The sequence below is a fragment of the Salmo salar genome, chromosome 21 (assembly GCF_965601325.2).
Source record: "Salmo salar chromosome 21, fSalSal1, whole genome shotgun sequence".
NCBI classification, from domain to species: Eukaryota; Metazoa; Chordata; class Actinopteri; order Salmoniformes; family Salmonidae; genus Salmo; species Salmo salar.
The window spans coordinates 25,654,762-25,678,759 of NC_138311.1; the positions used below are offsets into that span (position 1 = coordinate 25,654,762).

Genomic DNA, 23,998 nt, shown 5'->3' on the forward strand with positions numbered 1-23,998 from the left:
TTGCAGACTTGGCATTCTCTCAACCAGCTTCATGAGGTAGTTACCTGAAATGCATTTAAATTAACAGGTGTGCCTTATTAAATGTTAATTTGCGGAATTTCTTTCCATCTTATTGCGTTTGAGCAAATCAGTTGTGTTGTGACAAGGTAGGGGGTGGTATACAGAAGATAGCCCTATTTGGTAAAAGACCAAGTCCATATTATGGCAAGAACAGCTCAAATAAGCAAGGAGAAATGACAGTCCATCATTACTTTAAGACATGAAAGTCAGTCAATCCGAAAAACCATCAAGCAGTCACAAAAACCATCAAGCACTATGATGAAACTGGCTCTCATGAGGATCGCCACAGGAAAGGAAGACCCAGAGTTACCTCTGCTGCAGAGGATAAGTTCATTAGAGTTACCAGCCTCAGAAATTGCAGCCCAAATAAATGCTTCACTGAGTTCAAGTAACAGACACATCTCAACATGGTTGAATTGCTGCAAAGAAACCACTACTAAAGGACACCAATAAGAAGAAGATGAGCAATGGACATTAGACAGGTGGAAAACTGTCCTTTGGTCTGATGAGTCCAAATTTGAGATTTTTGGTTCCAACCACCGTGTCTTTGTGGGATGCACAGTAGGTGAACGGATGATCTCTGCATGTGTAGTTTCCACTGTGAAGCATGGAGGAGGAGGTGTGGGTCCTTTGCTGGTGACACTGTTGGTGATTTATTTAGAATTCAAGGCACACTTAACCAGCATGGCTACCACAGCATTCTGCAGCGATACGCGATCCCATCTGGTTTGTGCTTAGTGGGACTATCATTTGTTTTTCAACAGGACAATGACCCAACACACCTCCAGGCTGTGTAAGGGCTATTTGACCAAGAAAGAAAGTGATGGAGTGCTGCATCAGATGACCTGGCCTCCACAATCACCGGATCTCAACCCAATTGAGATGGTTTGGGATGAGTTGGACCGCAGAGTGAAGGAAAATCAGCCAACAAGTGCTCAGCATATGTGGGAACTCCTTCAAGACTGTTGGAAAGCATTCCAGGTGAATGTGGTTGAGATAATGCCAAGAGTGTGCAAAGCTGTCATCAAGGCAAAGGGTGGCAACTTTGAAGAATCTAAAATATACTTTGTCTTATTTAACACTTTTTTGGGGTTACGACATGTTTCCATGTGTTATTTCATAGTTTTGATGTCTTCACTATTATTCTACAATGTAGAAAATAGTAAAAATAAAGAAAAACCCTTGAATGAGTAGGTGTGTCCAAACTTTTGACTGGTACAAAGAGTGTGTGTGTGTGTGTATCTCCTTCTAACCTACAGAACATTCTCTTCCTTCTCTACATTTTCACACACACACATATTCTCTCTCTCTCTCTCTCAGGTTGGGGTACACCTATCTGAGACTCAAAGACAGTCATATGGAAATACTCAATAAGGACGATGAGATTGAAAGGTAGGGCTTTGCTCAGAACATAATTCCTGATTGTTCCATCTTTTATTTTGGAGTTTCGTATTTCACAGCTTCCTGTGAAACCATAGAGTATTCATGTTTAAGTTATTATGCATAACTCAAGTTATTAATTGATTTTACATAATTGAAATTCATTCTGACCATATTGCTGCCAATTGGCAAACCCTACGTGCTTTGGTTTGTGTGAAGGATGTCTGTAAACATTTTAGCAAAAATTCAACTTCCTTATAGTAAGACAACACAGCCAAGAAAAATGCATGTGAAACCCCAGTGAAAAATCACATAGAAGTGTGTGGGAACAGAAGATTCCAGAATTGGTGGATTCATCAAGGGTTTAAATAGCCGGTTTGGATCCCACAGGGACCACTTGTATAATATCAGTATCTACATCCCTCTCTGCAGTGGGCTGTCTATGAAATGTCCATTTTAAGAGAGAACGAAGGAGGAAGAAAGAGAGGGAGATACAAAGTAATGGGAGGGAAAGAGGAGGATGATTCATCTATTATAATGACTTTTAGTTGGACTATTCTGTTTTTGTCCCTAGCCACGCTTATTGCTGTGTACATTATTAGAGAATGTCCTGTGTATTATGTCTGGTACTAAGGGAGTTGTCACCTCCTGTGTGTGTGTTCCAGGTTTGAGCTGCTTCACGTGCTCAACTTTGACTCTGTCAGGAGGAGAATGAGCGTCATTGTCAAGTCTAGCTCCGGTAACATACACTCACACTCATACAAACACTATCTCATTCACATAATAATGAATAGAAACTCAGAGATTCAGATGTATACAATTAAACCTACAGTTGAAGTCAGAAATGTACATACACCTTAGCCAAATACATTTAAACTCAGTTTTTCACAATTCCTGACATTTAATCCTAGTAAAAATCACCTGTCTTAGGTCAGTTAGGATCACCACTTTATTTTAAGAATGTGAAATGTTAGAATAATAGTAGAGAGAAGGATTTATTTCAGCTTTTATTTCTTTCATCACATTCCCAGTGGGTGAGAAGTTTACATACACTCAATTAGTATTTGGCGGCATTGCCTTTAAATTGTTTAACTTGGGTCAAACGTTTCAGGTAGCCTTCCACCAGCTTCCCACAATAAGTTGGGTCAATTTTATCCCATTCCTCCTGACAGAGCTGGTGTAACGGAGTCAGGTTTGTAGGCCTCCTTGCTCGCACACGCCTTTTCTGTTCTGCCCACAATTTTCTACAGGATTGAGGTCAGGACTTTGTGATGGCCACTCCAATACCTTGACTTTGTTGTCCTTAAGCCATTTTGCCACAACTTTGGAAGTATGCTTGGGGTCAATGTCCATTTGGAAGACCCATTGCTACCAAGGTTTAACTTCCTGACTGATGTCCTGAGATGTTGCTTCAATATATCCACATAATTTTCCTCATCATGATGCCATCTATTTTGTAAAGTGCTCCAGTCCCTCCTGCAGGAAAGTACACCCAAAACATGAGGCTGCCACCCCCGTGCTTCACGGTTGGGATGGTGTTCTTCGGCTTGCAAGCATCCCCCTTTTTCCTCCAAACATAATGATGGTCATTATGGCCAAACAGTTCTATTTTTGTTTCATCAGACCAGAGGACATTTCTCCAAAAAGTATGATCTTTGTCCCCATGTGCAGTTGCAAACCGTAGTCTGGCTTTTTTATGGTGGTTTTGGAGCAATGGCTTATTCCTTGCCGAGCGGCCTTTCAGGTTATGTCGATATAGGACTCGTTTGACTGTGGATATAGATACTTTTGTACCTGTTTCCTCCAGCATCTTCACAAGGTCATTTGCTGCTGTTCTGGGATTGATTTGCACTTTTCGCACCAAAGTTCGTTCATCTCTAGGAAACAGAACACGTCTCCTTCCTGAGCGGTATGACGGCTGTGTGGTCCCATGGTGTTTATACTTGTGTATTATTGTTTGTACAAATGAACGTAGTACCTTCAAGCATTTGGAAATACCTCCCAAGAATGAACCAGACTTGTGGAGGTCTACAATTTTTTTTTCTGAGGTCTTGGCTGTATTCTTTAGATTTTCCCATGATGTCAAGCAAAGAGGTACTGAGTTTGAACGTAGGCTATGAAATACATCCACAGGTACACCTCCATTTGACTCAAATGATGTCAATTAGCCTATCAGAAGCTTCTAAAGCCATGACATAATTTTCTGGAATTTTCCAAGCTGTTTAAAGGCACAGTCAATTTTGTGTATGTAAACTTCTGACCCACTGGGATTGTGATACAGTGAAATAATCGTCTGTAAACAATTGTTGGGGAAATGACTTGTGTCATGCACAAAGTAGATGTCCTAACCGACTTGCCAAAACTACAGTTTGTTAACAAGAAATTTGTGGAGTGGTTGAAAAGCGACTATTAATGACTGCAACCTAAGTGTATGTAAACTTCCGACTTCAACTGTAGGTGTGTTTATGTGTCCTCAGGGGAGTACCTGTTGTTCTGTAAAGGGGCAGACACCTCCATCTTTCCCAGGGTGGTGTCAGGGAAGGTTGAGCAGGTGAGGGCACGGGTGGAGCAGAATGCTGTGGTAAGTCTATACACACATACACATGTGTACACACACACACACACACACACACACACACACACACACACACACACACACACACACACACACACACACACACACACACACACACACACACTCTCTATATAGTATATTTTCTTTATACTGAGCAAAAATATAAACTCAACATGTGAAGTGTTGGTCCTATGTTTCATGAGCTGAAATAAAAGATCCCAGAAATGTTCCATATGCACAAAAAACGTATTTCTCTCAAATTTTGTGCAAACAATGTGTTTACACCCCTCTTAGTGAGCATTTCTCCAAGATAATCCATCCATCCAGCGTGATCATTACACAGGTGCCCCTCTAAAATGTGCTGTTTTGTCACACAACACAATTGCCCAGATGTGTCAAGTTTTGAGGATAAATGCAATTGGCATGCTGACTGCAGGAACGTCCACCAGATAATTTAATGTTCATTTCTCTACCTTAAACTGCCTCCAATGTCGTTTTAGAGAATTTGGCAGTACGTCCAACTGGCCTCGCAACCGCAAACCATGTGTAACCACACCAGCCCAGGACCTGTGGAATTGTCTGAGACAGCTGATGAAACTGTGGGTTTGCACAACCAAAGACTTTCTGCACAAACTGTCAGAAACCGTCTCAGGGAAGCTCATCTGCGTGCTAGTCGTCCTCACCAGGGACTTGACCTGACTGCAGTTTGGCGTCGTAACCGACGTAAGTGGGTAAATGCTCACCTTCGATGTCCACTGGCACCCTGGAGAAGTGTGCCCTTCACGGATAAATCCTGGTTTCAAACGTACCGGGCAGTGTGGGCAAGCAGTTTGCTTTTGTCAACGTTGTGAACAGAGTGCCCCATGGTGGCGGTGGGGTCATGGTATGGGCAGGCATAAGCTACGGACAACGAACACAATTGTATTTTATCAATAGTCATTTCAATGCACAGAGATACCGTGATGGAATTCTGAGGCCCATTGTCGCGCCATTCATCCGCCGCCATCACGTTTCAGCATGATAATGCCCAGCTGCATGTCACTAGGATCTGTACACATTTCCTGGAAGCTGAAAATGTCCCACTTCTTCCATAGGCTGCATACTCACAAGACATGTCACACATTGAGCATGCTTGGGATGCTCCGGAGCGACGTGTATGACAGCGTCTTCCAGTTCCCACCAATATCCAGCAACTTCGCACAGCCATTGAAGAGGAGTGGGACAACATTCCACTGGCCACAATCAACACCCTGATCAACTCTAAGCGAAGGAGATGTGTGGCGCTGCATGAGGCAAATGGTGGTCACACCTATCTGTGACCAACAGATGCGTATCTGTATTCCAAATCATGTGAAATCCATAGATTGGAACCTAATGAATGTATTTAAATTAACTGATTTCCTTATATCAACTGTAACTCAGTGAAATCTTTGAAATTGTTGCATGTTCCGTGTATATTTTTGATCAGTGTTGATACAGACACCAAAACCCTTAATCGCACACCGTAGCCCTAATACTTCTAATATGCCTATACCATAACCAAAACTCCAGATATATATCTTGAGTCTCACAATCCTAAATCATATATCTGCTATGGTCATAGTACTGTGGCTACTATTAGGGGCAATTCACTGTTGAAGCAATAGAATTGCACTCCCCGCCAATAGTTTCATAAAAAACTGAGGGATGGGGCTGGAGAAATGTAACCACTCTCAAATTCATAAACCGCTGTGGATGCAAGGACTGACCATCCATGATATCAAAGTATAGCTTTAATTATTTTGTGGCTATACAGTGTGTTTACATTTACTTTGTTTACAAACATTGGAGTAAAACGCACTTATTTTGGTTTCTGATGGGGTACGACAGTTGAACTTAGCCCATGAGGCATTTATAAGCAGTGGTGGGAAAAGTACCCAATTTGTGAAGATACCTATAGATGACTCAAGTGAAAGTCACCCAGTAAAATACTACTTGAGTCAAAGTTTAAAAGTATTTGGTTTTAAATATGCTAGAGTATCATAAGTAAAATTCCTTATGTTCAGCAAACCAGTCGGCACCAATTGAAAAAAAATGATGCATAGCCAGAGTCACACTCCAACACTCAGACATTTCTTACAAATGAAGCGTGTGTTTAGTGAATCAGCCAGATCATAGGCAATAGGGATGACCAGGGATGTTCTCCTGAGAAGTGTGTGAATTGGACCATAAGCATTCAAAATGTAACAAGTATTTTTGGGTGTCAGGGAACATGTATGGTGTAAAAGGTCCATTATTTTATTTCGGAATGTAGTGAAGTAAAAGTTGTCAAAAACATAAATAGTAAAGGAAAGTACAGATACCCAAAAAAACAACTTAGGTACTTTACACTACTGTTCATATCTAAGTTATGTTGTTCAAGAATACGTCCAAAAATGGATGTAGCAACTGCAGATTGCCCCTTTCTAACAGGCATAACCATAATCTCTTTCACTCAACTGAGTCTCTCGTTTACCTCTGTCAGGAGGGCCTACGGACCCTGTGTGTGGCCTACAGACGTCTGTCCCCAGCGGAGTACGAGGAGGCATGTCATCAGCTGAGCGACGCCAAGCTGGCCCTGAAGGACAGGGAGCAACGGCTGGCGCAAGCCTATGACCTCATTGAGAGGGACTTCACCCTGCTGGGGGCTACGGCCGTGGAGGACAGGTAGGAGAGAAAGGGGAGGCGGGGGGGGGGGGGGGATTGGAGATACGAGGTGGTGAGAGAGGGAGGAGGGGGAAGGAGCGAGAGGAAGATGGAAAGCAGGAGTTGTGAAGAAAAAGGGAGCGGGAGAGAGGGAAAGGAGATAGAGATTCAGGGGAAAACAGCAGGAGGGGAGAGGGGGAAAGAGTAGGTAAAAGAAGCGAGAGAGAGAGAGAGATGTAAAGGGAGATTTACCATAATGGATTTCCTGATTGATGACCACTTGTTTTCCTAATCGACTAGCCCTCTGATGTATGATACACATTGACCTGGCCGTGAATAGATTAGTCATCAATAACCGGACTGAGTTGATCAGTGTGTTAACCCATCGGCTGCTGGCCGAGGAGACTTATCGACTACAGTAGTTATCAATGACCACAAAGGAAATACTCAAACTCCTTCTCGGCCTTGATTGATTCTACACCATCGTAAAAACAATGTACTCTTTTTAATCAGGATTTAATCAGAGGTTATCTCTTTAATTGATATAGCTATATGTTATATTTTCTTATAATAAATATAAAACGAATAGGTTGAAAACGAATATTGTTGATCAATAATGTCATCATTTGTATCTTGCGTCCTTTGAAACGTCCACACAGCCTATTGTGACGTGTAATTCTAACAACCTATTGACTGCTGTACAGGCTCCAGGAGAAGGCAGCAGACACCATCGAGTCTCTCCAAAAGGCTGGGATGAAGGTATGGGTGCTGACGGGGGACAAGATGGAGACAGCGGCGGCTACGTGCTACGCTAGCAAACTGTTCCGCCGCTCCACACAGATACTGGAGCTGACCAAGAAACGCACAGAGGAACAGAGTTTACATGACGTTCTGTTTGACCTGAGCAGGACTGTACTCAGACAGCGCTCCCTGTCAGGGTAGGCTGCACGTTTTGTGTTCCTATGTTTCATTTGTGTATATTCACGGTATGTGTGTATCTCTGTGTGTTAACATCTGTATCTGTGTATTTCCCCAGGCTGTCTGTGGAATGTCAGGACTATGGTCTGATCATCGACGGGGCCACCCTGTCTGCTGTGCTGAAGCCCAGTCCAGAGAGCTCTGGCTCGGGGAACTACAGAGAGATCTTCCTGGAGATCTCTAGGAACTGCAGTGCCGTGCTCTGCTGCCGCATGGCGCCCCTACAGAAAGCACAGGTTGGTCTGATGTCACTTCCTGTCTCACATGGGAAACCTGTGAGAGAGAGTGGTTGGTTAGTTAGTTAGTTAGTTAGTTAGTTAGCCTAAGTCATTGTGAAAAAATGGGCTTCTACTATAATGACCTGGTTAGGCAAGAGGTGAACTGTCAAGCGATTTTTAAAATGCATCTTAAAGTCTGTACCTTACAGCAGTATTATTTTGGTGTTTAATGAGTTGTGGTATGACTGTTGTCCAGATTGTGAAGCTGATCAAGGCATCTAAGGAGCACCCCATCACTCTGGCCATCGGTGACGGAGCCAACGACGTCAGCATGATTCTCGAGGCACACGTGGGCATCGGTGAGCTCATCTCTCTGATTGGCAAGCTCTTTGGGTCTACTCTGATTGGTGGGAACCATCAGCTAGCACTTATTTCTATTCTATGATTGGTGGGAGTCATTAGGTCCCAGACATCTCATTGGTGTCAAAACAGACTCTAGAAATTTCACGAAGACCTATTAGTATGAATGTTTTCCATCAATCAACCAATCCCTTTCTGTCTTCTAAGGCATCATGGGTAAGGAGGGGCTCCAGGCGGCGAGGAACAGTGACTACGCCATCCCAAAGTTCAAACACCTGAAGAAGATGCTGTTGGTGCATGGACATTTCTACTACATCCGCATCGCTGAGCTGGTGCAGTACTTCTTCTACAAGGTGAGCTTTACTACTGACACTGATACTGGGCATTCACTGGGCACACATTTCAATTGTTTAGTATTGAATGACCCAACCTGGGACTTTGACACCACCTCAGCCTGGTACCTGTCCCAGAAGTGAGAGCTATTGGTGAGCCAAATGTCGAGGCACGACGCTGCAAGCAGCTGAATGAGCGTTGAATGAGGAACAATGTTTAGTCCTCCCTTTCTCACTTTGTTTCTCCCACTTTCACTCCCTCTCTCTCTCTCCAGAATGTGTGCTTCATCTTCCCTCAGTTCCTCTATCAGTTCTTCTGTGGATTCTCTCAGCAGGTAGGCGCTCAGAGTCATCCTAAATGACGGTTGCCTATAACGGTTGCCCCTCGTGGTTGCCTGTTTTGTCATGCGTGGTCTGTATCTTTCTGACTGTGCTCTTTGTGTCCCTGTGCAGCCCCTGTACGACACAGCCTACCTGACGCTGTACAACATCAGCTTCACCTCGCTGCCCATCCTCCTCTACAGCCTCATAGAGAAACACGTCAGCATAGAGACGCTCAAGAGAGATCCCACTCTGTACAGGTCAGAGGAACATCCCACTAAAACTGTTCTGAAAGACAATGAAATTCCCACACAGAAAAAAAGGTTTGAACCAATTATATTGTTTTTGTTTGTTGAAACAATCTCTCTTCATCTCCCCTCCTCGCTCTCTCCCCCTCCCCCCTTTCTCTCTCTCTCTTTCCGTCTCAGGGACGTAGCTAAGAATGCTCTCCTGCGCTGGCCCGTGTTCCTCTACTGGACGTGCCTGGGCTTGTTCAACGCCTGTATCTTCTTCTTTGGTGCCTACTTCCTGTTCGACAACACCACCTTCACCAGTAACGGACAGGTGAGCCCTGGCAACCGTCTCCACAGCAACCGGGGCAGAGCGCCGTTGTCAAGGACGAGTTGACATGTTGCCCCTAACCACAGATCGAGGATCAGATGACCAAACCCCAAATCATAAGCATTGACCAATAGCTGGGTGCCATTTTGAGATTCACTCACAGTGATGGTTGATAGAACACCCATCCGTCTACACGTGATTGTCCCATAACACCAGACGTTGAAACGAGAGTAATACAATGTGGTCAGGTTCAGATTATCTATGGGTAAATGATGGTCAGGTTGTGGTTAATTTGTGTTCGGAGTCCAGACGGAATCTCAGTGGTCTTTAGCTTGACAACCATCAGGACTCCATTCATATGGACACTGCAATAGCATCTTTCTCTGTACTGTTGATTTATGTCATTACTGTTTTGTATTGCCTTTGGTCCTGTTTTTTCTTTTTAAGTTGAAACATCCTGGAATCCATTTACTCTTTGTCCTGATTATTTTCTCTTCTTCTTCCTCCTCTCTGCTTCTACGTTATTTTACTTTTCTTCCTGTTCCTCAGCTTATGACCACCAACACACAGATGGTAAGCCTGTCTCTCTCCCTCTCTCCCTGTCTCTCTATCTATCATGTTCTTTCAGCTTCTGTTGGTTTTTAGTTATGAGTTTAGCTTTGAGCTTTACCGTATCATTCCGAAACATCCATCCATCCCCACCTTCGACATCCACCTCATTCTGCCTGTAGTTGTTTAGTTCCACATCTCTAGAGCGCCTCTACCCAGTCCAACACCTGACCTCACTAGCTCCACTCTACTAATATAGATACACTAGTCTCTCCCCCACATTATCCTTTATCTGTTGGTAGTATATTTAATTGTGTGTGTGTGTGTGAGTGCATATGTGCGCAGTAGTAGTACGTTACAGACGATGCATTTTGTCAAGAAAGTGGACACTCGGCTGTTCATTCTAGCTGCACTGTCTTGGAGGGTGCCCTCTTTCACCCAAACGATGTATGTTCACATTGTCTAGTATTTGTAGGAGATGTATTTATTGTAGAGAGATACATTTCTAGTTGACATGCTCCTTGGGTAGGGACATGATTAGGGTGAGGAGTGAGAGGAGGAGCAGGGGGTAGTCAGGGATGTCAACATGGGGGTTCCAACTCCTCCACTATGCTAATGAAACACATCCTTTCTCACTACCTCTTCCGACATCTCTCTTGATATCTCTGACTACGTCTCGCTCCATCTCTTTCTCGATGGCTTTCTCCTTCTCTCCAAACTCTCCCTCCGGCTCTCCCTCTCTTCATCTGACTCTCCCTCAATCGATCTTGCTCCCCTGTCTCCCGCACTCCTCCTCCTGTTCCTTCCCGATGGCAGCTTTGACAGTCATCTATGAGGAGGGACCACACACACACCATGAAAGAGCAGGAGAGGAAACTCTGTATCAGAGAGAGAGAGGGGGGGGGGGGAGATGACTAAGGAACAAATGCGTTGATTTGCTCTATTTTTAGCACTACAGTGGGGGGGAAAAGTATTTGATCCCCTGCTGATTTTGTACGTTTGCCCACTGACAAAGAAATGATCAGTCTATAATTTTAATGGTAGGTTAATTTGAACAGTGAGAGACAGAATAACAACAAAAAAATCCAGAAAAACGCATGTCAAAAATGTTATAAATTGATTTGCATTTTAATGAGGGAAATAAGTATTTGACCCCCTCTCAATCAGAAAGATTTCTGGCTCCCAGGTGTCTTTTATACAGCTGAGATTAGGAGCACACTCTTAAAGGGAGTGCTCCTAATCTCAGTTTGTTACCTGTATAAAAGACACCTGTCCACAGAAGCAATCAATCAATCAGATTCCAATCTCTCCACCATGGCCAAGACCAAAGAGCTCTCCAAGGATGTCAGGGACAAGATTGTAGACCTACACAAGGCTGGAATGGGCTGCAAGACCATCGCCAAGCAGCTTGGTGAGAAGGTGACAACATTTGGTACGAATGGAAGAAACACAAAAGAACTGTCAATATCCCTCGGCCTGGGGTACCATGCAAGATCTCACCTCGTGGAGTTGCAATGATCATGAGAACGGGGAGGAATCAGCCCAAAACTACACGGGAGGATCTTGTCAATGATCTCAAGGCAGCTGGGACCATAGTCACCAAGAAAACAATTGGTAACACACTACGCCGTGAAGGACTGAAATCCTGCAGCGCCCGCAAGGTCCCCCTGCTCAATACATATACATGCCCGTCTGAAGTTTGCCAATGAACATCTGAATGACTCAGAGGACAACTGGGTGAAAGTGTTGTGGTCAGATGAGACCAAAATTGAGCTCTTTGGCATCAACTCAACTCGCCGTGTTTGGAGGAGGAGGAATGCTGCCTATGACCCCAAGAACACCATCTCCACCGTCAAACATGGAGGTGGAAACATTATGCTTTGGGGGTGTTTTTCTGCTAAGGGGACAGGACAACTTCACCGCATCATTTGACGGGGCCATGTACCGTCAAATCTTGGGTGAGAACCTCCTTCCCTCAGCCAGGGCATTGAAAATGGGTCGTGGATGGGTATTCCAGCATGACAATGACCCAAAACACAGCAACAAAGGAGTGGCTCAAGAAGAAGCACATTAAGGTCCTGGAGTGGCCTAGCCAGTCTCCAGACCTTAATCCCATAGAAAATCTGTGGAGGGAGCTCAAGGTTCGAGTTGCCAAACGTCAGCCTCGAAACCTTAATGACTTGGAGAAGATCTGCAAAAGGAGTGGGACAAAATCCCTCCTGAGATGTGTGCAAACCTGGTGGACAACTACAAGAAACGTCTCACCTCTGTGATTGCCAACAAGGGTTTTGCCACCAAGTACTAAGTCATGTTTTGCAGAGGGGTCAAATACTTATTTCCCTCATTAAAATGCAAATAATTTTATAACATTTTTGATATGCGTTTTTCTGGATTTTTGTTGTTATTCTGTCTCTAACTGTTCAAATAAACCTACCATTAAAATTATAGATCAATCATTTCTTTATAAGTGGGCAAATGCACAAAATCAGCAGGGGATCAAATACTTTTTTCCCCCACTCTATATTTTGCATCCTGCTTTTGCTCTCAAGTTTCAGGGTTATTTACCATATTTTATCTCATGATGCATACAGTGCCTTCGGAAAGTATTCAGACCCCTTGACTTTTTCCACATTTTGTTATGCTACAGCCTTATTCTAAAATGGATTAAATTTTTAAAAAATCCTCAGCAATCTACACACAATACCGCGTAGTGACAAAGCGAAAACAGGTTTTTAGACATTTTTGCAAATGTCTAAAAAAAAAATGGATAGTATTCAGACCCTTTGCTATGAGACTCAAAATTGATATGGGGAAGGGTACCAAAACATTTCTGCAGCATTGAAGATCCCCAAGAACACAGTGGCCTCCATCATTCTTAAGTGGAAGAAGCTCTCTTCCGAGAGCTGACCGCCCGGCAAAACTGAGCAATCACTCTGACAGAGCTCAAGACAACCATCTCTGCAGCACTCCACCAATCAGGCCTTTATGGTAGAGTGGCCAGACGGAAGTCACTCCTCAGTAAAAGGCACATGGCAGCCCGCTTGGAGTTTGCTAAAAGGCACCTAAAGACTCTCAGACCATGAGAAACAAGATTCTCTGGTCTGATGAAACCAAGATTGAACTCTTTGGCCTGAATGCCAACCGTCACATCTGGAGGAAACCTGGCACCATCCCTACGGCGAAGCATGGTGGTGGCAGCATCATGTTGTGGGTGTGTTTTTCAGTGGCAGGGACTGGGAGACTAGTCAGGATCGAGGGAAAGATGAACGGTGCAAAGTACAGAGAGATCCTTGATGAAAACCTTCTCTAGAGTGCTCAGGACCTCCGACTGGGGTGAAGGTTCACCTTCCAACAGGACAACAACCTTAAACACACAGCGCAGGAGTGTCTTTGGGACAAGTCTCTGAATGAATGTCCTTGAGTGGCCCAGCCAGAGCCCGGACTTCAACCCGATCAAACATCTCTAGAGAGACCTGAAAATAGCTGTGCAGCGACGCTCCCCATCCAACCTGACAGAGCTTGAGAGGATCTGCAAAGAAGAATTGGAGAAACTCCCCAAATACAGGTGTGCCAAGCTTGTAGAGTCATACCCAAGAAGACTTGACGCTGTAATCGCTGTAGTCAAAGGTGCTTCAACAAAGTACTGAGTAAAGGGTCTGAAATAGTTATGTAAATGTGACATTTCAGTTTTTTATCATAATTGGTTATTGTGTGTAGATTGAGGGAAACAACAATTTCATCAATTTTAGAAAAGGTTGTAATGTAGCAAGATGTGGAGAAAGTCAAGGAGTCTGAATACTTTCCAAAGGCACTGTACATAAATAGGGTGCCATACAAATAACAGTAAAATATGTTATATAAACTGAATGTACAAAACATTATAAACACCTCTTTCCAGATGAAAGCTATGATCCCTTATTGATATCACCTGTTAAATCCACTTCAATCAGTGTACATGAAGGGGAGGAGACAAGTTAAAGAATATATATGTATTTATATATATATATATATATATATAGTTGAAGTTTACATACACTTAGGTTGGAGTCATTAAAACTTGTTTTTCAACCACTCCACAAATTTCTTAACAATCTATAGTTTTGGCAAGTCAGTTAGGACATCTACTTTGGGCATGACACAAGTAATTTTTCCAACAATTGTTTACAGACGACAGATTATTTCACTTATAATTCACTGTATCACAATTCCAGTGGGTCAGAAGTTTACATACACTAAGTTGACTGTGCCTTTAAACAGCTTGGAAAATTCCAGAAAATGATGTCATGGCTTTAGAAGCTTCTGATAGGCTAATTGACATCAATTGAGTCAATTGGAGGTGTACCTGTGGATGTATTTCAAGGCCTACCTTCAAACTCAGTGCCTCTTTGCTTGACATCATGGGAAAATCAAAAGAAATCAGCCAAGACCTCAGAAAAACAATTGTAGCACTCCACAAGTCTGGTTCATCCTTGGGAGGTATTTCCAAATGCCTGAAGGCACCACGTTCATCTGTACAAACAATTGTACGCAAGTATATACACCATGGGACCACGCAGCTGTCGTTCCACTTAGGAAGGAGACGCGTTCTGTCTCCTAGAGATGAACGTACTTTGGTGCGAAAAGTGCAAATCAATCCCAGAAAAACAGCAAAGGACCTTATGAAGATGCTGCAGGAAACAGATTTTTTTTAAAGTATCTATATCCACAGTAAAACGAGTCCTATATCGACATAACCTGAAAGGCTGCTCAGCAAGAAAGAAGCCACTGCTCCAAAACTGCCATAAAAAGCCAAGACTACAGCTTGTAAACTGCACATGGGGACAAAGATCGTACTTTTTTGAGAAATGTCCTCTGGTCTGATGAAACAACAATAGAACTGTTTGGCTGTAATGACCATCGTTTGGAGGAAAAAGGGTGATGCTTGCAAGCCGAAGAACACCATCCCAACCGTGAAGGACGGGGGTGGCAGCATCATGTTGTGGGGGTGCTTTGCTGCAGGAGGGACTGGTGCACTTCACAAAAAAGATGGCATCATGACGGAAGAAAATTATGTAAATATATTGAAGCAACATCTTAAGACATCAGTCAGGAAGTTAAAGCTTGGTCATAAATGGGTCTTCCAAATGGACAATGACCCCAAGCATACTTCCAAAGTTGTGGCAAAATGGCTTGAGGGCAACAAAGTCAAGGTATTGGAGTGGCCATCACAAAGCCCTGACCTCAATCCTATAGAACATTTGTGGGCAGAACTGAAAAAGCGTGTGCGTGCAAGGAGGCCTACAAACCTGACTCAGTTACACCTGCTCTGTCAGGAGGAATGGGCCAAAATTCACCCAACTTATTGTGGGAAGCTTGTGGAAGACTACCCAATACATTTGATCCAAGTTAAACAATTTAAAGGCAATGCTACCAAATACTAATTGAGTGTATGTAAACGTCTGATCCACTGGGAATGTGATGAAAGAAATTAAACCTGAAATAAATCATTCTCTCTGCTATTATTCTGACATTTCACATTCTTAAAATAAAGTGGTGATCCTAACTGACCGAAGACAGGGAATTCAGGATTCTTTCAGGAATTGTGGAAAAACTGAGTTTAAATGTATTTGGCTAAGGTGTATGTAAACTTCAGACTTCAACTGTGTATGTATGTGTGTATGTATGTGTGTGTGTGTATGCAGTACAAGTCAAACGTTTGGACACACCTACTCATTCAAGGGTTTTTGTCTATTTTTACTATTTTTTACATTGTAGAATAATAGTGAAGACATAAAAACTATGAAATAACACATATGGAATCATGTAGTAACCAAAAAAGTGTCAAACAAATCAAAATATATTTTAGATTCTTCAAAATAGCCACCCTTTGCCTTGATGACAACTTTGCAGACTCTTGGCATTCTTTCAACCAGCTTCACCAGGAATGCTTTTCCAACAGTCTTGAAGGAGTTCCCACAGATGCTGTGCATATGCTGCTCTTCCTTCACTTTGCAGTCCAACTCATCCCAAACTATCTCAATCGGGTTGAGGTCAGGTGATTGTGGAGGCCAGGTCATCTGATGCAGCACTCCATCACTTTCCGTCTTGGTCAAATAGCCCTTACACAGCCTAGAGGTGTGTTGGGTCATTGTCCTGTTGAAAAACAAATGCTAGTCCCACTAAGCTCAAACCAGATGGGATGGCGTATCGCTGCAGAATGCTGTGGTAGCTATGCTGGTTAAGTGTGCCTTGAATTCTAAATAAACACTGACAGTGTCACCAGCAAAGCACCATCACACCACCTCCATGCGTCACGGTGGGAACCATACATGCAGAGATCATCCGTTCAACTACCCTGCATCCCGCAAAGACACTGCATTTGAAACCAAAAATCTCAAATTTGGACTCATCAGACCAAAGGACAGATTTCCACTGGTCTAATGTCTGTTGCTCATGTTTCTTGGCCCAAGCAAGTCTCTTCTTATTGGTGGGTGTCCTTTAGTAGTGGTTTCTTTGCAGAAATTCGACCATGAAGGCCTGATTCACGCAGTCTCCTGAAAAGTTGATGTTGAGATGTGTCTGTTACTTGAACTCTGAAGCATTTATTTGGGCTCTATTTTCTGAGGCTGGTAACTCTAATGAACTTATCCTCTGCAGCAGAGGTAACTCTAGGTCTTTCTTTCCTGTGGCGGTCCTCATGAGAGCCAGTTTCATCATAGCGCTTGATGGTTTTTGCGACTGCACTTTAAAAACTTAAAGTTCTTAATGTTCCGGATTGACTGACCTTCAGGCTATCTTCTGTATACTGACCCTGCCTTGTCACAACACAACTGATTGGCTCAAAAGCATTCATTTGCGGATTTTATTTATTTATTCACTTTTAACAAGCCACACCTGTTAATTGAAATGCATTCCAGGTGACTACCTCATGAAGCTGATTGAGAGAATGCCAAGAGTGTGCAAAGCTGTCATCAAAACAAAGAGTGGCTACTTAGAAAAATCAAAAAAATAAATTATATTATAATTTAACACTTTTTTTGATTACTACATGATTCCATATGTGTTAATTCATAGTTTTGATGTCTTCACTATTATTGTACAATGTTGAAAATAGTCAAAATAAAGAAAAACCCTTGAATGAGTAGGTGTGTCCAAACCTTTGACTGGGTGTGTGTGTATATATGTATGCTCCCTTCCCCCCCCCCCCCCCTTGTAGTGTAAAATAGCAATAGTCTGCTGTACCGGTGTCAAAACTCTGGTATTTTTATCCTGTAGCTTGTTCTCCATCTTCTTTTAAATAATGAGCCAACATGTTTTCAGCACTTTTAGTCCAATAACTAATCCCAACAAATGTTCTCATGCTTTCTCTTGTCTCTCTGCTGCAGACACATACATAGCAATACGTTTGGAACATCAAATCGCATTATCGAATCACAATATTTACAGTGCCTATCATAAGTATTCACTTCCCTTGGATTTTTTCACATTTTGTTGCGTTACAAAGTGGGATTTAATTGGGATGTTTTGTCACTGATCTACACAAAATACTCCATAATGTCAAATTAATAAAATATTACAAATGTTTTAGTTGCATAAGTATTCGCCACCTTAGATGGCAAGCCTAAATAGGTGCAGGAATAAAAACATGCTTAACAAATCACATATTAAATTGCATTGGCTCACACTGTGTGCAATAATAGAGGTTAAAATAATTGTTTAATGACTACACCATCTCTGTACCCCACACAATCTCTGTACCCCACACAATCTATTAATTACACTTTGGATGGTGTATCAATACACCCAGTCACTACAAAGATACAGGAGTCCTTCCTAACTGAGTTGCCGGAGAGAACGAAAACCGCTCAGGGTTTTCATTAGGAGGCCAATGTGGCAAAGAAATTAACTTTTTATCCTGAATACCAAGCGTTATGTTTGAGGCAATTCCAACATATCACTGAGTGTCACTCTCCACATTTTCAAGCATGGGGGAAGGGATAGGAGATACCTAGTCAGTTGCCGCCTCTATTAATGGCCCAACACTCTTAACCGCTAGGCTACCTGCCCCCCCTGGTGGTGGCTGCATCATGTTATGGGTATGCTTGTCATCGGCAAGGACTGGAGTTTTTCAGGATAAAATGAAACAGAATGGAGCTAAGCACAGGAAAACCTGCTTTCCACCAAACAATGGGAAAATAATTCACCTTTCAGCAGGACAATAACGTATAACACAAGGCCAAATATCAATTAATCAATCATTGATTTACAAATACCTTTTTACATCAGCAGATGTCACAAAGTACTATACAGAAACCCAGCCTAAAACCCCAAACAGCAAGCAATGCAGATGTAGAAGCATGGCTAGGAAAAACTCCCTAGAAAGGTAGGAACCTAGGAAGAAACCTAGAGAGGAACCAGGCTCTGAGGGGTGGCCAGTCCTCTTCTGGCTGTGCCGGGTAGATTTATAAGAGTACATGGACATTTAAGGCCAGATTGTTCTTCATAATGTTCAAACGTTCATAAATGACCAAGGTCAAATAATAATCAGTGGTTGTAGAGGGTGTAACAGGTCAGCACCTCAGGAGTGAATGTCAGTTGGCTTTTAATAGCCGAGCATTGAGGTTGAGACAGCAGGTGCGGTAGAGAGAGAGTCGAAAACAGCAGGTCCTGGACAAGGTAGGACGTCCGGTGAACAGGTCAGGGTTCCCTAGCCGCAGGCAGAACGGTTGAACTTGAGCAGCAGCACGACCAGGTGGACTGGGGACAGCCAGGAGTCGTCAGGTAGTCCTGAGGCATTATCCTAGGGCTCAGGTTCTCCGGGAGGGGGAGAGAATTAGAGGAACCATACTTAAATTCACAAAGGACACCAGATAAAACAGAAGAATTACACCAGATATAACAGACTGATCCTATCCCCCCGGCACAGACTATTGCAGCATAAATGCTGGAGATTGAGACTGGTGGGTCGGGGGACACGGTGGCCCGTCCGACGATACCCCCGGACAGGGCCAACCAGGCAGGATATAACCCCACCGAACGAGACCGAGGGGGCATAAAACTGGACAGGAAGATCACGTCTGTGACTCAACCCACTCAAGTGACGCACCCCTCCTAGGGACGGCATGGGAGAGCCTGAACAAGCCAGTGACTCAGCCCCCGTAATAGGGTCAGAGGCAGAGAATCCCAGTAGACAGAGCGGAGCCAGCCAGGCAGATACAGCAAGGAAAATATATACTGGAGTTGCTTACCAAGAAGATTGAATGTTCCTGAGTGACCGAGTTACAATTTTTACTTGAATCTGCTTCAAAATATATGGCTAGAAAATGGCAGTCTAGGAATGATTAACAACCATTTTGACAGAGCTGGAAGAATTTTGAAGAGAATAATGGGCAAATACTGTATAATCCAGGTGTGCAAAGCTCTTAGCGACTTACCCAGAAAGTCCCTTGCTCGTCCCAGCGCTAAAATGCAGGTGAAATTGACATTGCTTGTTTATGCGTCAAACGTTACAGGGTTTAGGGTTGTAATACAGTAATTATAGATGGTGCTCTGTGTTGAATAATGGTTTTAAAGAAGTCAATGGTTTCAACAGATGTCTCCCTGGAAAACGGATCTTTTATATCAATGGGATTCTGTATATAGATAAAGGATGAAATGCAGCGTGATGATGTACTGTAGCAGACTCTTCCTCCTCTCTCTGTTCTCTAGATGTTTGGAAACTGGACCTTCGGGACTCTCGTCTTCACTGTGCTGGTGTTCACTGTCACGCTCAAGGTGGGTTAGTGTATGTGAGTGTTTTGTGAATCTGATAATAGTGGATTGCATGATCAATGTGTGTGTGTGTGTGTGTGTGTGTGTGTGTGTGTGTGTGTGTGTGTGTGTGTGTGTGTGTGTGTGTGTGTGTGTGTGTGTGTGTGTGTGTGTGTGTGTGTGTGTGTGTGTGTGTGTGTGTGAGAGAATTGATCCAGTAGAATTGCTCATCAGTCGTTAGCGCTGTGCGCCCTGCAGGCATGGCGATTTGATGATGTGTGTATCCTGTGTGTTGCAGCTTGCCTTGGACACACACCACTGGACCTGGATCAACCACTTTGTCATCTGGGGCTCCTTGCTTTTCTATGTCATCTTCTCTCTGCTCTGGGGAGGCATCATCTGGTGCGCCTCTCATTCTCACAACTAACTGATTCTTTCTCTGTACATTATTAGTATCACTTCAACATAGAAATAAAATAACTAGATGTCATCTCTCCCTCTAGGCCCTTCCTGAACTACCAGAGAATGTACTACGTGTTCATGCAGATGTTGTCCAGCGGTCCGGCCTGGCTCGGCATCATCCTTCTCATCACGATCAGCCTGCTGCCTGACGTGGTCAAGAAGGTCCTCTGCAGAACCCTGTGGCCCACCGCTACCGAACGAGCACAGGTAGGAAGGACCGCAACTTGACCACACAAATAAGAGTGTACCAGTGAATTAAAGGGTTATTTGTCTGCAGAAACAATATGTACAGTAGATAAGTACTGTAGGCCTACCTGTAAAATCACCAAAGGTATCCAGGTATAGCTCCCTCTGATATGCCAGACAACCCATGGTACTAAAACTCTCATTTCAAAGATTTTACTGAGTTACAGTTCATATAAGGAAATCGTTCAATTGAAATGAATTTATTAGGCACTAATCTATGGATTTCACATGACTGGGAATACCGATGTCCATCTGTTGGTCACAGATACCTTAAAATAAAGTTAGACTGATTTTCTGTTCCTCTTCCCTATCTGGTGTGACCACTATTTGGCTCCTGCAGCACAACACATCTCCTTAGCATAGTGTTAATCAGGCTCTTTATTGTGGCCTGTGGATTGTTATCCCTCTTCTCTTCAATGGCTATGCGAGGTTGCTGGATATTGGCGGGTATTAGAACACGCTGTCGTACACGTCGATCCGGAGCATTCCAAACATGTTTCAGGCTGACATGTCTGGTGAGTATGCAGGCCATAGAAGAACTGGGACATTTTCACCTTCCCGGAATTGTGTACAGATCCTTACGACATGTGGCTGTGCATTATCATGCTGAAACATGAGGTGATGGCGGCAGATGAATGGCACGACAATGGGCCTCAGGATCTCGTCACGGTATCTCTGTGCATTCAAATTGCCATTGATAAAATGTCTGTAGTTTATGCCTGCCCATACCATAACCCCACCGCCACCATAGGGCACTCTTTTCACATCGTTGACATCAGCAAACCGCTCACCCACATGATGCCATACACGCTGTCTGCCATCTGCCCACTACAGTTGAAACCTTGGATTAATCCATGAAGAGCACACTTCACCTGCATGCCAGTGGCCATCGAAGGTGAGCATTTGCCCACTGAAGTCAGTTACGATGCCGAACTGCAGTCAGGTCAAGACCCTGATGAGAACGACCAGCATGCAGATGAGCTTCCCTTTCTGACAGTTTGTGCAGAAATTCTTCAGTTGTGCAAACCCACAGTTCCATCAGCTGTCCGGGTGGCTGGTCTCAGACCATCCTGCAGGTAAAGAAGCCGTATGTGGAGGTCCTGGGCTGGCATGGTTACATGTGGTCTGTGGTTGTGAGGCCGGTTGGACGTACTGCCAAATTCTCAAAAACCCTGTTGGAGGCAGTTTATGGTAGAGAAATGAACATGCAATTCTCTGGCAACAGCTCTGGTGGACGTTCCTGCAGTCAGCATGCCAATTGCACACTCCCTTAAAACTTGATACATCTGTGGCATTGTGTTGTTTGACAAAACTGCACATTTTAAAGGGCCTTTTATTGTCCCCAGCACAAGGTGCACCTGTGTAATTATCTTACTGTTTAATCAGCTTCTTGATATGCCACACCTGCCAGGGGGATGGATTATCTTGACAAAGGAGAAATGCTCACTAATAGGGATGTAAACACATTTGTGCATAAAATCTGAGAGAAATAAGGTTTCTGTGCGTATGGAAAATGTGTATTTCAGGTCATGAAACATGGGACCAACACTTTACATGTTGCGTTTATATTTTTGTTCAGTGTAGATTGACCCTCTGTTAACCCACACTGTATTGCTAAAACTCCTCCACCTTTCATCTCCTCTTATTACTACTTCCTGTCACAATTGCATAGGTGTGAGAAATGTGGCAAAGATTCCACCAAGCCTATCAGAAGGCAAGGTGAAGCAAATATCACATTGCTTATACCTATCCAATGCTTTCAGATCTGTAGCTAAATCTGACTGCTTCCTTTCTACTTTTCTCCTCCCTCTCTGCCTCTGCTTTGCTTCCTAATCGCCCCCCTTCAATCTCTCCTGTCTCTATCTTTCTCCTCACCCCACCCCTACCTCTGTCTCTCTCCGCCCTCTGACCCCGTCACCCTGGGCAATGGCAGTCCAATCGCCCGTGCCTTACCGTGGAGCTATCCACCATCTTCGTGCTCACTCAGTCCGACAGCAGATTGAGTTTCTGATTGGCCGAGAGACTGCAGAAGAGGAGGAGGAGGTGACTCTTTTTAAACACTTTCGTCAATATCACGTCAGTGTTCCACCGTCATTGAGTTACATCAGTTTCAAAGTTAACTCCCAACTTTCCAACGCCAATCACAGTAATGTTCCCATCCAGGGCTTCCATTTCTACGTCAAACGATTGAACTCAAGTGCCAGACAATACTGACATTCATACTGCTAAATATGCTACTGCTGATCGTGCTACAGCTGATAACAAGCTCTAATCACTGATTTCATAACCTTATTGACCTATCACTAGCCTTCTGTTAGCATCTCGCTAGCTTTACAACCTCACCCAGTGTATTGTATATTCATGTGTAAAATGTACGTTGATGTGTTATTCCATCCAAATGCTAACTTGCTAGCATGTGTGGCACACCGACACTAGACTAATCTTCCGTGACAACAGACAGATTATTGCTAGCAGTACGCTGGGAAGTTGAAGGGCTATCATTATGTTAGTTACAGTGCAGTGGTTCACCGCATGTCTTCTATTCGGAACCGCCTCCTGGTTCCTGACCCCTTCTCACCCTTACTGTTTGCCCACAGAGGGTGAGGGCTGATGGCGTGTGTGAGGGGAGTGTGTCCCCGGCCACGGGCCCGGACCCCAGTCCTGTTGCTGGTGGTGGAGGCAGTGAGAGCGACATGCTTTGCCCTGCTAGGACCTGTGAGGGGGAAAGAGGAGGTGAAGGGGTGCGAGCTGCCAGGACGTATGACTCCATGATGTCACACAACCCTAACTACCTTCTCAGCCAGCCCCTAGACCACGCCCCCTCAGATGGCGAGGGTTGTTACGGTAACTGGGGGGTACATCTTGGTGGGTGATGGTTTACGCTTTGTGATTGGGCATGTACCTTCCTGAACGCTGGGACCTTAAGGGTATTGGGGACATTTCATTTCCTGCTAGAGGCTCTTCACTGCTAGCTGGTTTGGGACAAATCACAACCATGGAATGCAACGCATGGGGCCGTCTGGGTGGTTTACATGGGATGATTCTCTTTGGGTGCTTTAGGGTGGTTAGCCTGCAGGATCAGGGTGGCTGGCTTGGGCTGGTACTGTATTGTAAACTCTTTTGTGATACAGAGGCATTTTCTGGCTTTCCTTCTGTCCTGCTCAGAGATGCTCTTAGGCAGCCTAATTTGTTCTTAACTGACTTGCCTAGTTAAATAAAGATGAAATAAAGGTAAATGTATTGTAAATGTATTGTTATTGGATCACTCACATGCTGTCTGTGTCAACACGAGTTTCAGAGGCAATGCCACACATACATTTTGTGCAAATAAATACATTTGGTATCTTAAACATGGAGATAAAGTTAAATACATAGGAAAACATTGACATTGATTATTATTGAATACATTTGATTGAATAAAATCCCCAGGCCACATCAGTGTACTTTTGACCTCTGGTGTTGGGAAATGGTACAGCATGTATGTTAATCTTTCATTTTTATTGCATGCCGATCACCTGAATGTGAATTGAACATGAACAGACCAGAGTATTTTCAGTAGGTCT

At 43.7% G+C, this 23,998-nt stretch overlaps 1 protein-coding gene across 4 annotated transcripts in view; it reads left to right on the forward strand.

Moving 5' to 3' along the window:
• Positions 1–23,998, forward strand: part of LOC106582021 (phospholipid-transporting ATPase IH) — a 74,593-nt gene that overhangs the window by 42,127 nt on the left and 8,468 nt on the right. The window contains exons 15-31 of one of the 4 annotated variants that reach the window (XM_014164683.3): positions 1,381–1,452; positions 2,106–2,179; positions 3,918–4,021; positions 6,519–6,700; positions 7,384–7,617; positions 7,716–7,893; positions 8,132–8,234; positions 8,443–8,588; positions 8,843–8,902; positions 9,021–9,148; positions 9,317–9,452; positions 9,999–10,022; positions 19,686–19,751; positions 20,026–20,129; positions 20,231–20,396; positions 22,369–22,478; positions 23,033–23,137. In XM_014164683.3, coding sequence (XP_014020158.1) covers positions 1,381–1,452; positions 2,106–2,179; positions 3,918–4,021; positions 6,519–6,700; positions 7,384–7,617; positions 7,716–7,893; positions 8,132–8,234; positions 8,443–8,588; positions 8,843–8,902; positions 9,021–9,148; positions 9,317–9,452; positions 9,999–10,022; positions 19,686–19,751; positions 20,026–20,129; positions 20,231–20,396; positions 22,369–22,446 — 1,855 coding nt within the window. In that variant the 3' untranslated portion in view covers positions 22,447–22,478; positions 23,033–23,137. Of the gene's footprint in view, positions 1–1,380; positions 1,453–2,105; positions 2,180–3,917; positions 4,022–6,518; positions 6,701–7,383; positions 7,618–7,715; positions 7,894–8,131; positions 8,235–8,442; positions 8,589–8,842; positions 8,903–9,020; positions 9,149–9,316; positions 9,453–9,998; positions 10,023–19,685; positions 19,752–20,025; positions 20,130–20,230; positions 20,397–22,368; positions 22,479–23,032; positions 23,280–23,998 lie in introns of those variants that run through there. The other 3 variants (XM_014164680.3, XM_014164684.3, XM_082967069.1) reach the window with 3 other exon arrangements.